Source organism: Hypomesus nipponensis, chromosome 16 (assembly GCF_054491055.1).
Source record: "Hypomesus nipponensis isolate SF chromosome 16, ASM5449105v1, whole genome shotgun sequence".
NCBI classification, from domain to species: Eukaryota; Metazoa; Chordata; class Actinopteri; order Osmeriformes; family Osmeridae; genus Hypomesus; species Hypomesus nipponensis.
This window is the reverse complement of record NC_140376.1, coordinates 6,179,555-6,196,115: the sequence shown is the minus strand read 5'-3', so window position 1 is coordinate 6,196,115 and position 16,561 is coordinate 6,179,555. Positions and strand designations below refer to the sequence as shown.

The window sequence follows — 16,561 nt, the reverse complement described above, 5'->3', positions numbered from 1 at the left end:
CTGCTTGTTCCTCTTGTGTCCTCGTGGGACTAATGGTGTGTTTTTCTTCAGATGATTTTGATGTTATCTTCTGTACATTTGTATTCCCCCCCCCCCCCCCAAAAAAAATATATGTACACTTGACAGACTGGATGTCATGTAATGCTCTGCACTTCCTGTGTCTGCTTGTGAATCAGCATGGCTGACTGAATTAACTGTGGGGTATCCTGTTACAGTAGAAACACTGCTGCACTGAATTCCTCTCCACAGTGGGGCCTCCTGCTCCCGACCCTTTAATTCTAGAAACACATTGTATAATCTGAGCATTCATCAAAGCCACAGGGGGTCAACCAGACAAATGCAATGTCGTCTATCGTGAAAAGATACAGTTTCAATGCATTGATAAGTTGGCAAACAAAGGGAAACGTACACAACTGACGGTTGATTTGTTTTATTTGACATGTTATTCACTGTAAACAATGTAAACATTACTATTCTATAGGAGTCTTCCTGGTGGTGCTGTTCCCGTGGAAACCCTTTTAGGAACAAAAGCTGATAAAACTTTAACTATGCTACCAATTCATGTCTGTAATAAAAGCACAAACATAGGACTTTGTTTCATACAGTGAATTAACGTTTTCAGTAATAAATATCACCAAAAAATAATCAGACATTGGTATTAATATAATACACTGTGTTCTTGTCTCAACAACGACAACTAAGCATCAAAAGAAAACAAAAATAAGTACAGTATTGTGTGGAGTAGAAAGTGTTTTACAGTCCATACCTGGAATAGACAACACACTACGATACACAAGTCAGAGTCACCTGTGCTCTGACTCTGGGCTTTGACTTTGACTGGGAAATGACAACGTACAGTAGGGAAGAGGAGTTCAAACTGAGTAAGGGTTCTTTCTCGTTTCTGACCACGACAGTTCTTTGTAAAGTGCAACGTTCAAGTTCAGCCAGACTACCGGGCATGGCGTTTCTCCCTCGGAAAACCACACGAAAACATGTCATGGAACCTTAAGATGTGCTGCAACATTAGACGTGTAGGAAGAGGTTTGATCTGTGCTGAACCACCTCACTCAGAGCTATGAGCTACAGGCGGTAATTTACTCTAAGCTGACATACACAGCACAGCACAGCACAAGCCAAGGTCTGTCCTCGGCCACAAATGAAATGATTGAATTATTAAAAATTCTTATATCGTTTTACATAAAAAATGAACTACCTTATAAACTTAAGTTTGGTTGAATAACATGTACTGACAATAGAATAAGGAAGTCTAGAGAACCGTTTTTCCTAATGAAGCCTCTTACTTTCATTATTAACTTGTTTGAAAGATATTCACAATCTGCTCCTATACATTTTAGTACCAATAGTCTAAATGTAGTCTTAGTTCAACCTTACGACATTAAACCTAGTATACGCTTTTCTCTCAATGTATTTTACAATAGCTATTGTTAAAGTCATAACCTTGCATTTTCAACTTTTGTTAGTATTATTGTGGTAGTGCAACCATGACAACAGCATTTTACAGACAACAATGCGCTCCTGGTGATAATCAAAGCTGGAGTGGAGAGGCTTTTAACCTGCAAGTTATGATGATTATAATTATACTTCAGAACACTTCAATAGACAGTTTACTGGAATAGATCACAATGCCTTGTGCATAATGTACTTAACCTGAATATAACAAAGTTAAATGCTAAATTTTATTTGAATATCGTTATTACAAAGCTCCATACTATCCTTACTATGCTTCCCGTGTCAAGTTCTGGTGTATTTTATTACGTGCAGTTCTTTCTTATATCCTGCAGGGGGCGGCGTTGGAGATTCTATCAAATATCAAGTTCTTCTGCCGGTATTGCATTATTCTTTTAAAGCACATGCAAAACACAAGTTTTGATTGTCAACTCACATAAAATAAAGCAATGGATTTAAAAGAGAATTGAAAAATGGTGACAATGATCACGTGAGCTGCATGTTAACATCTCTAACCAGTGTGACTTGGGCCAACTGGAGGCAGGTGGCCCAGATCATACAAGAACAGGTATTGAAAACGCAGTAAAAAGTAATAAGACATGACAGACCAACAATGAATAAACTCTTAACTTAATCAGTCAGACAACTTTAGATAATCTTAAGGAAATGTATGTAAATACTACGCGATACCATGTAATATATACTTATTGAGTATAAACTAAAACTCTTACATTTAAATAGCCGGAACTCTTACATCTTAAATAGCCATATATATATTGATATATATTATTCATTTATATATTTGTAATTTATAACAAAAAATTATATTCAGCATTACCCTAGATAATATTACAAATTCTATCAAACATGGAAGCTTTGAAAAGAAATAAAATGAAAAAATAAATGCAGGACGTATCCTACACTGTGGGGCTGGTGGGGGTGAGTGTGAGGTGTGGCAGTAGGGGTCTGCCAGGGGCAGAAAGTGGGGCGTGGGTGGGGGATGAGTGGGTGGGTAGGGTGAAGCACTACAGTGCAGTCTCTTTCAGGTCATTGAGGTTTGGCATCCGCGAGCGGGAGGCTCGTCCGAAGCCGTGCCCGTTTTGCCCTCCCTTGCCACCCATTTGTTCTGGGTAGGGGTTCCCCTCCGCCCGGCTCAGGGCTGACGCATGCCAGCTGGACTCCAGCTGTCCTGGCAGGGGGTAGGCCGCCTGCCGGCTCTTCAGCTGGGGGGTGCTGAGTCCCGGGTGGCCCCGGCCATCGCTGAAGCCGCCTTTAGCAGAGGCCGGGTTGGGGAGAGGCTGGAAGCGCATGTCAGACGGGGTGGTCTGGTTGGAGGACGAGGAGGAGAGGTGCAGGAGCTTGCGCAGAGACTTGAGGGGCTGGCTCTGGATGAGAAAATACACACGTGCAAAAGGTTGAGTTTACAGATTGTACAACAGTATGAATGGATCAGTGTTGTATGACAAGACTCGATAGGCTCCCAGGTTTAATTATCAACGTTCAAGAGAAAACAAGACAACCTAGTCAACACAACATTGTACCTGAGAATGAGAATCTGTCAGTTTTTCTGGAAGCCAGTCGTCCCGGTCTCTCTCCCGCTCCTGGTCTCTGTCACGGCTCTTGTCCCGATCGCGGCTCTTGTCCCGATCGCGGCTCTTGTCCCGATCGCGGCTCTTGTCCCGATCGCGGCTTTTATCGCGATCGCGGCTTTTATCGCGATCCCGACTTTTATCACGATCGCGGCTCTTTTCCCGATCATGGCTCTTATCTCGATCGCGGCTCTTGTCTCGGTTCTTGTGGCGGCTGCTATGGCCAGAGGACCTGGACGACTTCTGTACGACCATGTGATCTACTCCGTCACTGGGGACCTGCGGGGAACATAGAGGGTCAAGGAATTGGTTACACACGTCCCTACAATGTCTTACTAACCCTAACACTACACCACCCTGCCACCAGCACCCTCCAGACATGCACGTCAGAACACAACCCTGGCTCACAGACAAGAGGAGGTCAAAGCCCTGGGTCCTGATATAATGACACGGGGGTGTGGGGGGATTCGAACCTTCGAATCGCGTGATCTGGGACAGTCTGATTGATGGATATATCTGTCACAGCCCCTGTTCATACTGCCCACTCTCAGCTTCTTATGAAACCATTGTGCAAGTCCGGCCTGAAATCATTTAGATGGACCATTGGCAGGGTAAATCTCCCCTCGCATTGAGGCGAAGAACGGATATTCTTCTGAATAGAAAAGGCAGATGAATAGAACTCTCCAGACGCTTATTACACATCTGTCTTTCTTTTCAGGGTCATTGTGATTGGCGGAGGCAGAAAGACGGCTGAACACTCAGCATTATAAAAGGTGCAGAGTCTACAGAGCTAATTAAAAAGTGGCCTTTCATTCTTTTCCTCCTCTCCGGTTTATGAGTCGTCTCTGTGATATCCGGTCATTACTGCACCGGTCTTCCTAGCGAGGTGTGACACACGGCCAGATATTAATCTGGGTTCGGAGCTCGAACCAGACAGCAGAGCCCTAGGGTGTGTCATCACCACCAGACCCCGACGGCTGCCGTTTCCTGGTCTCTCTGTGGGACTGAGGGTGTTCAGAGTTGCAGCGGACGTTTTTGTGTCGTGCTGTGTGTGAAAAAAAAAAAAATAGGTTTTCCCGAAAGGTTGAAACAATACTTTTAAAAAAAGGTTAAAAAAAAAAAAAAAAAAAAAGAATTACGTTTTTTTTTTTTTTCGTCTATTCTCCTTCCCATCCATAAGGCAGCTTGGTGGGCTATTAAGCGCCCTGTCCTAATACCCCTCCCTTCAATTATCAGGCCCAGGCTGGGACAGGTCACCATTCACCAACACGATACTATAACATCCTTAAACACTACATGAGATGCTTGGTAAAAAAACAAAAACAAAAAAACAACCTGTCCCACAGTTACAGTGGCATAACTACCCATGTGAGGTACCACAGTAGTCTCACCCATTCAGATGCCTGATGGACCAGGTTGGTTCTACTTTTCTACATAAGCAATCATCACAAAAGAGCACCTTTCAATGAGAGGTTGGAGAAAAAAACAAACAAAAAACAAACAAGCGATGGGTTGATTAACGCTGTTAGTGGCATGCGATGATAGGAGTCTGGGTTAGCTGAGAGAGGAGGGCGGTACTGTACTGTGAGCAGGAGGGCTATACCATGGGGGAAGACACTACGGGGAGCAGCCTCACACTGGGGCTACGCTTTACGCTAGGCTTTGAGTTAAACAGAGGGAATAGACAAGTCTTGATGATGGGCGTCCGTCCATCCGGGAGCGCCGTCTGCAAGGCAAGAGGCACATGACGCTGGTGGAAGACAGGGAGACTTGATACAGGTCAACAACAACAACAACAACAACAACAACACGTCAACAACAAGAACGACATTGGCAACGTATGACTGTTTTGTCACATGATCACACAACAGAAATGTTCACTGCCAAGAGGCCGACAGACAGGGCTGGCTACTTTTTCATGGAGACACACACACACACAAGGCTATGACGCGTCGCAGCCCCCCCGGGGTACGATGCTTGTTACCCTGATGTCCCTGATGCGTAGAGAAGGTGCCGGGGACCACACGGAGGGAGGAGGAGGAAGAGGGTGTGTGGGAGGGGGGGGGAGACCAAACCCACCGTTTGGGACTTTTTCTTTTTCTTCTTTATTCCTCTGAAGAAGCCCTGCTTCTCCTTCTCCTTGGAGGGCTCGACAGGGTTCATCATCACCGTCTCGGGTCCTGCCCTGCATAGACACAACCGGCAGTGTTTAGAATGTGCGTGTTTTTGTCAGGGTCATGACTTCATGAGTAGGGGGTGTGTGTGTGTACTCTCCTTAGGTCATGATGGCGCGTGTTGCTCGTCGGGATAACGGGAGTTGAACAACAGTTGGTCGAACCTCGACCTCGGCCCGGGAGTACTCACCAGGGGTCAAAGGCCGGCTGGCGCTTGGAGTGGTTGGTGCCACCGTCCCCCGCCACCCCCGAGCCCCTGCTCTGGCCACCGCCTTCGTGGAAGTTGTCTGGCCGAGGAGAGGGCACTGTGAGACAGCAGGCGGGCACACCATCACAAACTCACATCCCCGCTCCGGTATGACAGATTGGGGAGGCGAGGAGATGAGCGGTGGGGGGTCCATCGCTCGGGCGACGGGGTGACAGGGGTTGAGGATGACGGGGTGACAGGGGGTGAGGATGACGGGGTGACAGGGTAGGGGGAGGGGGGGACGGAGGAGGTGAGGCGCGGGGGGGGGGGGGGGGGGGGGTCTGACCTCGGTAGAAGCTGCCCACCCTCCTGGGCATGGACTCGCTGTAGATGATGCGGTTCTCCTTCGACGAGCCGCCGTCCTCGCCATGCTGCTCGTGGTACATGCCCACCTGGGAGGAGGGGGACAGGGGGGGAGTCAGACAGGGGGAGGCCCGCTCTCAACCATCTGAAAAGACTCCATCACTCCAGCTAGCGACCAGTGAAGCTACAAACGAGAGCTGAACGAGAGAGTGTGCTTTGAGACTGCGAGAGAAACCAGGGGAGAGAACAGAGGAGATGGCGGACTGGAACACATGACTGTGACCCCGAGTGTGTTGATTGGTGGTCGCCCAGTGCCACAATCCAGCTTTTAGTGGAGCCTGACCGCGCAGAGGCATGAGTCACACAGACAGCCTTCAGTTAAACCTCTTTACCTTCCTCCGAGGAGCCGGTCTACATATAAAGGAGAGCTAGAGCCTTCTGCAGGGTGAAGCAAAGCACAGGGAGGCGTGTGACGCACGGAAAGAAGAGAGCGGGGGGACAGAGAGAGAGAGAGAGAGAGAGAGAGACACAGAGAGAGAGAGAGACACAGAGAGAGAGACACAGAGAGAGAGAGACACACAGAGAGAGAAAGAAAGAAACAGAGAGAGATAGAGAGAGACACAGAGAGAGAAAGAAAGAAACAGAGAGAGACAGAGAGAGACACAGAGAGAAAAGAGACAGAGAGAGACACAGAGAGAGAGAGAGAGAGAGAGAGAGAGAGAGAGAGACAGAGAGAGACACAGAGAGAGAGAGAGAGAAAGACACACACAGAGAGAAAAGAGACACAGAGACACAGAGAGAGAGAGAGAGAGAGAGAGAGAGAGAGAGAGAGAGAGAGAGAGAGAGAGACAGAGAGACAGAGAGAGAGACACAGAGACACAGAGAGAGAGAGAGAGAGAGAGAGAGAGAGAGAGAGACAGAGAGACAGAGAGAGAGACACAGAGACACAGAGAGAGAGAGAGAGAGGCAGAAAAAGCTGGACAGGGTGCTTGAGACAAACAAGAAAGCCAGATACAGGGAGAGAAGAGAGAGAGTCAGACGGAGAGAGAGAGACGGAGAGAGACGGGGAGAGAGAGAGTGTGTTGGGGGGGGGCTGGAGGTGGGGAGCAGGCACCTCGCTCTTTTGTCGCTGTATGTGAAAGGAGGCCGTGTTGTCCCGGGTGGAGTCTCTAATCGGGGGCCGGCCGTGGCTCCCCTCTTTGGGCCCCTGCTCGCTCTGCTGACGGAGAGAGATAATGGTGGAGGGATAGGAAAGGAGGAGATGGAGACAGGGAGATGGAGGGAAGGCGAGATGGAAAAATGAGACAGTAGGGGGAGGTGGATGGACAGAAATGGAAGGGACGGAGATGGAAGAGACACAGGAGAAGAGATAGTGATGGAGAGAGAGAAAAAGGGAGAGATAGAAAGGAGGGAAAGATATATGAGATCGAGATAGACAGGCAGGGACAGGTGAGGTAGAGCGCATACACATATATACACACACTATAGATACACGAGTCCTCACATTAAGAGCCACACATAGGACTGACAGCAGCATGTACTTGCCTCAGAGCCCTATGAACCTAAACGGAGCCATTCTAGTCAAGCAACACAATGTGGAGGGTGAATGAAATAGATGTTGTTTGTGTGCTGTTTTACTAATAGTCTGCCTGCAGAAAGTGACATATCAGGGTGTTGTAAACTCTCAGCAGTCTGTCCGTCACTCGTTAAACAGTACGTGCGACAGTTGTAATTAAAAGCAAGGCAAACCACAAGGAATCTATAACTCATTGCGAAGGAACCTGTATTGATTGGCATAGGTGAGGGAGGGGCGGGATGGTTGAGGGAAGGGGGAGGGGGGGTTGGGTAAGGTAAGGGAGGCTGGTGAGGGGTGTGTGTCGTGAGGGGAGGCGGTTGGTGGTCTCCAGAGAGGCCCCCCGTGGGCGACCGCCCGGCGCGGACGACTGACCCTGCTCAGGTCCTCCTCCCGGGAGGAGCCCCCGGAGTGGCGGGGCAGCGTGCGGTGCTGCAGCTGGGGGGAGAGCATCTGCAGGCTGCTGGTCCGGGCCGGCATGCCCTGGCCCACTGCCAGCCCCACCTCGTTCCCGTGAGTCCTCTGCCTCTCCCGCCTCACGTACATGGAGTGGCGGTGCGGCCGCTGCTGCGAGGAGAACGGCGAGGCGTAGCCCAGGCCGTAGGCCAGGGCGTCGTGGGGGGCGGCCAGGGCGTGGCCGTGCCCGCCTCCCCCGGCCTCCTCGGGCGCCTCCTCGGAGGCCTTGTGGCGGGAGGAGGCGCGGCGGGACGAGGAGTCCAGGGTGTTGCTGTCTCGCTCCGGGCGCGTGCCGCCGCCCCGCCCCGCCGGGCTGTGGCCCTGGCGGTCGCCGTGGCGCCCCGCCGGGCTGCCCGGGGCGTTGAGGTCCAGGCAGCTGGTGGGGAAGTAGCGCGACGGCGCCTCGTCCCCCAGCAGCCGCGGCTCGCTCAGGTTGCCCACGGACTTGGCGTCGCTGAGCGTGCCGTGGCTCTTGGACAGGTTCAGGTAGGCGGGGCTCTTGGTGGAGGAGGGGCCGTGGGAGGAGTCCGGGTAGCCGTGGCGCCCGTGCTTGTCGCCGGACTGCAGCGTGTTGTTCTTGCCCTCCGCCATCGACGAGTGGCGGCTCTGCTGCGGCCGCGAGTTGGACTTGAGGTACTTGGCCCCGGGGCCGTCGGCGCCCTTGGGCCCCGGGCTGAAGTCAAAGTCCCCCCCGCCCCCCGCGGCGTGAACCTCCTTGGGGCTGAGCAGGTGCGGCAGGTTGTTGTTGGCCAGGTCTTTGCCGCAGGAGGCCGAGCGGTTGAGGGGCTGCGGCGGGTAGTTCTTGGGGTGCAGGGTGGGGCTGAGGCTGGCCGGCACGTTGCCGTTGAGGCAGCCCTCGGGGCTGGGCTGGAGGTCCTCGTGTCGGGGCAGGCTGGAGCAGTCCCTGCTGCTGGAGCGGGGGTGGCCCGAGCTCTTCCCCCCGCCGTGGCTTCTGGGGGGAGGGAGAGAGGGGAGGAGGGAGTAGGGAGGAGAGAAGAGAAGGGAGAGGAGGAAGGGAGGGAGGGAGGGAAGAGAGGAGGGGCGGGGAAGATATAGAGCATGTTGATCTGGATGATTGGTTGTGTTTTCTGGTGTTTGCTCCTCACGTTCCATTCTGACAAGACTTTTTTATTTTATTTCTTACATTACATCCATCTCCTAGTTTCCCAGCCTACCTGCCACATTCTGTCCCTAAAACCTTGCACCCCCCCCCTCCCTCCCCTCCCCCCTCCCCCTCCCTCCCCTCCCCCCTTCACCCGGTCGTGGTGCCGTCCCCCTGCGTGCAGTGCTCCCCCCTGACCTGCTGGGGGCCACGTTGTCCCCGTGGTGAGGTTTCCTCTTGGAGGAGCGGGCGGGCGTGGGCGTGGAGGGGGCGGGGCGCTCCAGCAGGCGCTGGGACTGGAAGGCCTGGTGGTTCAGACTCTGCTCCGTCAGGAAGCGCTCCGTCGGACTCAGCAGCAGCAGGTTCTTACACACACACACATTCATACACACACACACACACATTTATACACACATTCATACACACACACAGTCATATCCAAGTACGCGCACACACCCGGATACACACAAAGATGCATACAAACATTTGCATACATGCATGCACACACACACACACACACACGGACACAAACATTCGGACACAAACACACAAACATTTATATTAGAACCAGCCTTCCATAGAAACATCCCCCTCGCCCTGCTAACGCATCATCATCAGTCATCATCATTATCATAAAAAATCAACGCTTCATTGTTCCGAACAGAATAAAAAAATATTCCGCCGACATTTCAGATGTGTCACTTTGTCTTGGCATGTCTCTGTTCTTCCACGCTTCTGGGCTGGAGAAGGCGTGAAGTGACTCATGAGAGAAAGAAGCTTCTTTTGTCAGACAAAAAATCAAACCACAATCGGAAACATATGTATATTTAGCTCGGTCTTTCAACACGCATCAACTCCGCTTCAGAGAGACACTCTGTCAAGTGTCTGGATGTCGCGCGCCTGTTTCGGGGTCTCCTCCTCCGAGAGATCTGGGAGGTGGTCTTGATGAGGCATGTCCTTTTCCCTACCACTCCCACCTGACATTATGAGAGTGAAGTGGCTTCAGCCCTCAGTGGCGTTTTACTCTTTGTTGGCGTGACCTCCCTGAGCTCGTCGCTGTGATTACAGAGGCTAGATGGTGGCGTTCACTGTGGGCGAGTGAGACCTCCGGCCCCCACCCCCGTGTTGGGCAAGCCACATGGCTACATTATCGACGGGCAGCAGGGAGACGACTACACCGAGGAATCCGAAGCGGAGGACGTGAGGAGGAGAAACAAAATCGAACGCCACCGACGTTCTCAAATATCAAACCCCATTGGAAACATTTGACAGAAAGCTAGACAAATAAATGAATAAAACAAAAAAAACAAAAAACACAGAGAGCTGATTAATAACGTGGGAGAGGAACTTGTGTGGCCTTGCACAAGTACATGCTGAGATCCTGTGATGAATTCAAAATGGATTAGCACTTTTTGTTAGCAGTGAGTCATCGCCCACAGGAAAAAAGCACAAGTGCACAAGCACTGCCCACCAGCCTGACATGAGCCTGTGTTTACAAGCTGACAGAAGCAAAAGGCAGAACAGGAACAGAGGCAGAGTACGACAGCCAGTTATGCTTTGTGAACAGGTGACACAGGTACGCACAGCACACAAACACAGGAGGACATAGGGACAAGGGACTGAAACATGTGTCGAAATACTGCGCGGAATATCGTCGATGGTTTGAGTGTTTTTTTTCGTTTCTGGGCTGGACTCCCTCCTCAGGTTCACACGACTCACCAGTAGCTGACCCCTGACCCTTGACCCCTACCTTCATAAGGTCGAGCAGCGCTCCACTAATGATGCCCAGGTACCTCCTCTCCAGGGTCTGCGGGTGGTTCACGGCAGGAAACTGTAACGCACACACACAAGGAACGTCCAGGTCATGGAACACAACCACAACCACACAGTCATGTCCCCCTCAACCCCACACAGTTACAGCCACGTGTATAGAACATTGGTTGGGGCGGGGGAGGTGAGTAGATAATTGGACTGCTTAACGCGTTGACAGCCTTGTCTGTCTGGGACTGATGCGAGAGGACAGACGATGACGGGTCGTCTGTGATCCCAGCCGTCAGTCGGCCCACCTGGGTTCCTGACGCCACAGGAGAGACAGGGCCAGAGAGAGACGTCCTCCCTCTGGGGACACCCTCCCCTGCTGGAGAGCAGCACACTCCGTCTGCTTCCCTGGGCCTGACGCGGGCCTGAGCCCCAGGCCCAGGCTGCAGAGGCATGCCGAGATGCGTCATTGAGGGTCAGGACTGGAACCACGTGTACCGTACGAGGTGCAGACCCGTCGGTGCGAAAGGAGTCGATCTATTGGTCGGAGAACCGACGACAGCAAACGGCAGCACCCAGAGGAATATCCTCGTCACCATCGCCATCTCTAGAACCTCGCCTCACACACACGCGCGCCACTGAGATGCGTGATGATGAGTCACTGGGATCCAATCAGTTCCACCACAGTCATGGCAGCCAGGAGAGGAGATGGGGAGGGCAGGGGAGGGCAGGGCAGAGCAGGGGAGGGATAGGAGAGAAGGGATGCAGGAAGAGAAAAAGACAGCAGGGAGAAAGAGAGATGGAGAGAGTATTCATGAGTTTGGGCGGATGGACGAGATGATGAAAGAGCAGAGCGAGAGAGAGAGAAAGGGTGGGGGGGGCAACAGAGGGAGAGAAGTGAGAAAGCAAAGAGAGAGGGGGATGGCTAATGAGGTAGAGGAAGAGACAGAAATAAAATCAGAGAGGACAGAGTGAGTGGGTGTGACCAGGAGGAAGTGCAGAAGGAGAGATAAAGAACAGGGGGGTGAGGAGGAAGGGAGGGAGGGAACGCGGGTGAGGAGGAGTGAGGGGTGGAGAGAGAGAGATAGAGAGAGGGAGCGTGGGTGTGGGGAAGTGAGGGATTGAGAGAGCGCACAAGTGAGGGGGAGCGAGGGAACAACAAAGAGGGAAATAAAGGCAATGGTAGAGAGGGTCAGAGAGGGAGAGGCAGAGAGAGAGAGAGAGAGAGAAGGGCAGGGGGGAGAGAGGGGGAGAGAGAGAGCGGAGGAGAGGGGGTTGAGAGAGAGAGCTGGAGAGGAAAAGGGAGAGAGAGAGAGAGAGAGGTGGGGCGACCTACCCTCAGCCCGTGGAAGCGAGGGTTGTTGTAGAACAGCTTCATCTGCTCAGGGGGCAGAGGGCCCAGGACCTTCTGGATGATGAAGAGCTGGTCGATCTCACTCTCTCCTGGGAACAGAGGCTGTCCGTCACTCAGCTCCCCCAAGATGCAGCCCACCGACCACATGTCCACTGCCTTCCCATAGGGGGCGCTGCAGAGTGAGCGACAGAGAGAGAGAGAGAGAGAGAGAGAGAGAGAGAGAGAGAGAGAGAGAGAGAGAGAGAGAGAGAGAGAGAGAGAGAGAGAGAGAGAGAGAGTCTCAGTACAGCCCCTTAAGACTGGGCCGGCTGGTTTTCTGGCTGGTTTCTGGCTGCAGATTTGTCTGGTTTCTGGCTATCAGACGTACCCTAGCAGCAGCTCTGGAGAGCGGTACCATCTCGTCGCCACGTACTCAGTGTAGTTGGCATCGTTCCCCTCAGAGAGATTGCGGGCAAAGCCTGGACAAACAAGAGCCAAAACAGGAAATAAGAAAAGCAGGTAGGCTGTGACAGCAGTTCCACCTGACCAATCAGATGGCGAGGGACACAGATTGTAGTGCTGGGTCTGTTACTAGATGGAGAGAGCCGTATGGCAGGCTTGACATGATGTTGCCAGTCTGGCATGAGAGACAAGGACCTGCTGTGGTTCACACACACACACACACACACACACACACATAAACACACAAATAGGCATACACACATATGCCTACACACACACACACACACGCACACTCACATAAATACAAACACACACTAATAGCAGTGAGGGAGAGAGGTGTGTGTTGATAGGAATGTTGACTTGCAGTAATTAAATGACAACATAAAACTCTTCAGCATAGCAGCCGGTTAATCAGGAAGGAGAGCTCTCAGGAGTCCGGAATGAAACTGAGCTGGCACAATCTGGAGCTCTTGTCTGACAGTCTGTCTGTCTGTCTGTCTCACTGCCTGTGTGACTGACTGTCTGTCTGTCTCACTGCCTGTCTGACTGACTGGCTGTCTGTCTGTCTCACTGCCTGCCTGTCTGTCTGTCTGTCCGTCTGTCTCACTGCCTGTCTGACTGACTGGCTGACTGTGACAGCGATGCTCACCAAAATCACACAGCTTCAACACGTCATCAGCGCTGATGAGCAGGTTCTCTGGCTTGATATCTGAAGAGAGAGAGAGAGAGAGGGAGAGGGAGAGAGAGAATGGGGATAGAGAAGAGGGGGTCACCTCAGGACACAGCTGGCAGGGGGTGGCATCAAATCAACCAGCACAAAAACACATCTCCCTGTCACCTGTTGTGTTTGTGTCTCACAAGCAGGCCCAAACAACAGCAGCTCAGATGAACAGAGATGTTCCCCCGGAACAGACACCCCCTAATTAACCACAGCGTTCCGTCAGGTCAGACAGCATCCACCATGAAAACAACCCATCATAATATTGTCATTTCTGTCTGGGGGGAAAAAACATCTTATATGCCGTCTGGACTCTTGCTCTGCTCCCTGACATGTGCCAAAGCCCAGAAGCTCACGTCGTGTGGAACAGATTGACAGGGCACGAGACCGGATGAGTCTCCCTCACTAGTAAATGGAGGAGTGCCTAGACTCTTGTAGCAGACATGCTCTTGCTATACTGGGGTGGATGACAGCTGAGGGAATGCACCTCGGTGTGTGGAGTTGTTTCACGTGAGTCAACGTCCTGCTGCTACGACACAGTGCTGGTCTATGCGACGATGACGACAACAAAAAGGATTGGCGTGATGCTACGCCGATGTCTCACGCACGCAGCTCCTTACCCCTGTGAACAATGTCATTCTTATGGCACCAGTGAATTGCTTTGATGAGCTGGTTGATGTAGTTTCGCACTTTTTCCGGTGGCACGCCATTGGGTAACTCCTCCAGCAGCTCCAGCATGTTCTGAAAGAAAGAGGAAAAGCCAAACAGCCGAGATGAGGAAATTCCACCTGGACCTGATCTGAGGCTTGGGCCTGGGGGGGGGGGGAGGGGGTAGATACAGCTCAGTGGTGGAGCAATCGAATGCGGACCAAAGGGTAGCAGGCTCTAAATCTCTCCCCCCCCCCCCGTACATCCCCTTGGAAAAGAGTGAAAATAATGACTCAGTCGTGAGGGTTTAGGATGTTTGTGTTGTCGTGGAGGCTAGACTGCAGGGGTCGTCTGGGGGGAGCCTCACCTTCTCCACATACTCAAAGACCAGGTAGAGCTTCCCTCTCCGGCGGAAGGCCTCCTTCAGCTCCACGATGTTCTCCTGCTTGAGGGTGCGGAGCATCTTGAGCTCGCGCAGGGTGGTCTCCTTAACCTCCTCATTTTCTGCGGGGGGAGCACACACAGAGAGGCAGTGAGGGAGAGAGGGAGGCAGAGAGGCAGAGAGGGAGAGAGAGAGGGAGAAAGAGGCAGAGAGGCCGTGAGGGAGAGAGAGAGAGGCAGTGAGGGAGAGAGAGAGAGAGAGAGAGAGGGAGAGAGAGGCAGAGAGGCAGTGAGGGAGAGAGAGAGAGGCAGTGAGGGAGAGAGGGGCAGTGAGGAGACAGAGGCAGAGAAAGACTGGCAGACGTACAGGATGAAAAGAGCGAGGGAGAAACAGGCAGGAGTCCAAGAAAGCCAGACGAGAGAAGAGAGGGAGAGACAGACAGGCAATTAACAAAGAATAGGAGAGAGAGAGAGAGAGAGAGAGAGAGAGAGAGAGAGAGAGAGAGAGAGAGACAGACAGACAGACAGACAGACAGACAGACAGACAGACAGACAGACAGAGAGAGAGAGAGAGAGAGACAGGCACACATGAAAACTCGAAACATGGACGTGTACAGACAAGTAGGTGAACGCCTCAGTTTGGAGGACAATCTGGCTCCAGAACATTCAAACTGAATCTGGCAGCCAGAGACGGAACAGGGACAGTGAGTTTCATGAGAACAGAAATGAGAAGGCCCAATATCACAGGGCTTCTGACTGCAGACCAGAGTCTCCTACCTTCGCTGTCCTTGAACTTCTTAATGGCCACAATTTCATTCGTTTCCTGCAACACAAGTCAGACATGATAATTAGAGTCCAGCCCTGCAGCTCCAGAGGACTGCACACATATGTACACACACAAACACAAACACACACACACACACACACATAAAGAACCCCATTAGATCCCATGGTCTCCTCCCTACAATGGGGGACCAAAGATGCGAGCAGGTGTGCTGGCACGACCATGACTGCTCCCACAGTCACTGACCAACCACATGGCTGGAATGTTAGAAACAACTGACAAGATCCAAGACCGTAACCGCACATGGATGTGAGGGCCTGTAGCTGTGATCCCAGTGGCAGCTCTTCAGCATGGCCTCACTGGTTCCCTGGGGTCGTCTCTGGAGTCCGTGTAGGGGGTCCTGGAGACAGGATCATCCCTCTGGTGCTCTCTCTCTCTGCTGCTCGACACATGTCCTACTTAGACCTGCTGGAGCTGCCTGCTGGTCGCCAGCTCTGCTCCACTTTCCCCCTCAGACGGGCGGGCAGACAGGGGGGCAGACAGGCAGGCAGGCAGGCAGACAGACAGGCAGGCAGGCAGGCAGGCAGGCAGGCAGGCAGGCAGACAAGGGCATCGTGACAGCACCATGGAGCCCACCGAGCTAGTTTCCTCGCTAGCTAGCCTTCCTCTTGCTGCCCAGGGATCTGGCTGGGATGAGTCACTGTGTATCACAGCCACGAACAACACACCTACCACAGCTGAACTGAGGGATTCGGAGTGTGTGGAACAGGAGGCTGGGTGTGTGTGTGTGTGTGTGTGGGGGGGGGGGGGGGCGAAGTTAACCTGTGACGTTCAAGGTTAAATCTCGTTTACAGGCGCCTGTCGCGGGACCCAAATACACCGTGGCTGTGGTGAAACGTTGATTTTTTTTTCTTCCGTTCGTCTGTTTCCCGTTTGCCAGAGTAGCAATCCGCTGTCGCTGCCAGGGAGAGGAAAACCATGTAGGTGTGTTTGATAGCAGGCTGGTGCCAAGCCCCTGCAGTGATGCTCTGAAGGAGGCTAATTTAGGCGCTAAACCACTGCAGCTCCACTGCAAACGGAAAGGCTCGCACACAAACGCGGGCTCGACTAATGATGAGCCCGTGCAACAGGTGCTGTGCTTGATGTTGCTGGATGTCCTGTTCAAAGAGCGTGAAGTACACATGGCTGTCCTGGCTCCCTGGTTGTCTGGGAACCCTGCTCTGATACACCCATTAAGAAACAGCCGTAAACATGGTCTCTGACGGTCCTTTGGCTGACAGGATCTCCATCATGTGGATGTGCTATTGGTCCTCATTAGAGAAGCAGAGCATGTCAGAGGTTCTACCGGCATCGTGCTTTATTTGAAGCCTTTCCGGAAGTCTCCCGTGGGGCTGCATTGGAAGGCTCGTTTATCTGTAAGCTGCTACACGCTCAGGCCGGGTAGCAGAGCTGCGAGGCTGCAGGGAGAGATTCATTATAGAGACTCATCATTCATCATCGCCTCCTGAGGAGAGCCCAGTGAGGGGGCAGGCCACACCATTCTGCACTGAGCTGGGTCTAGCTCCT

General features: G+C 52.4%; 1 protein-coding gene across 5 annotated transcripts in view; it reads right to left on the bottom strand.

Moving 5' to 3' along the window:
* Nucleotides 1–414: 414 nt before the first annotated feature.
* The window catches only part of LOC146254550 (cyclin-dependent kinase-like 5), a 28,470-nt gene continuing 12,323 nt past the window's right edge, over nt 415–16,561 (bottom strand). The window contains exons 4-19 of one of the 5 annotated variants that reach the window (XM_084675476.1): nt 14,989–15,034; nt 14,198–14,334; nt 13,803–13,923; nt 13,114–13,173; nt 12,391–12,481; nt 12,006–12,195; nt 10,662–10,742; nt 9,110–9,276; nt 7,729–8,761; nt 6,895–6,996; nt 5,764–5,869; nt 5,421–5,535; nt 5,136–5,241; nt 4,660–4,782; nt 3,009–3,335; nt 415–2,852 (exon numbers count right to left, since the gene is read on the bottom strand). In XM_084675476.1, coding sequence (XP_084531602.1) covers nt 2,493–2,852; nt 3,009–3,335; nt 4,660–4,782; nt 5,136–5,241; nt 5,421–5,535; nt 5,764–5,869; nt 6,895–6,996; nt 7,729–8,761; nt 9,110–9,276; nt 10,662–10,742; nt 12,006–12,195; nt 12,391–12,481; nt 13,114–13,173; nt 13,803–13,923; nt 14,198–14,334; nt 14,989–15,034 — 3,165 coding nt within the window. In that variant the 3' untranslated portion in view covers nt 415–2,492. The remainder of the gene's footprint in view (nt 2,853–3,008; nt 3,336–4,659; nt 4,783–5,135; nt 5,242–5,420; nt 5,536–5,763; nt 5,870–6,894; nt 6,997–7,728; nt 8,762–9,109; nt 9,277–10,661; nt 10,743–12,005; nt 12,196–12,390; nt 12,482–13,113; nt 13,174–13,802; nt 13,924–14,197; nt 14,335–14,988; nt 15,035–16,561) is intronic. The other 4 variants (XM_084675477.1, XM_084675481.1, XM_084675479.1 and 1 more) reach the window with 4 other exon arrangements.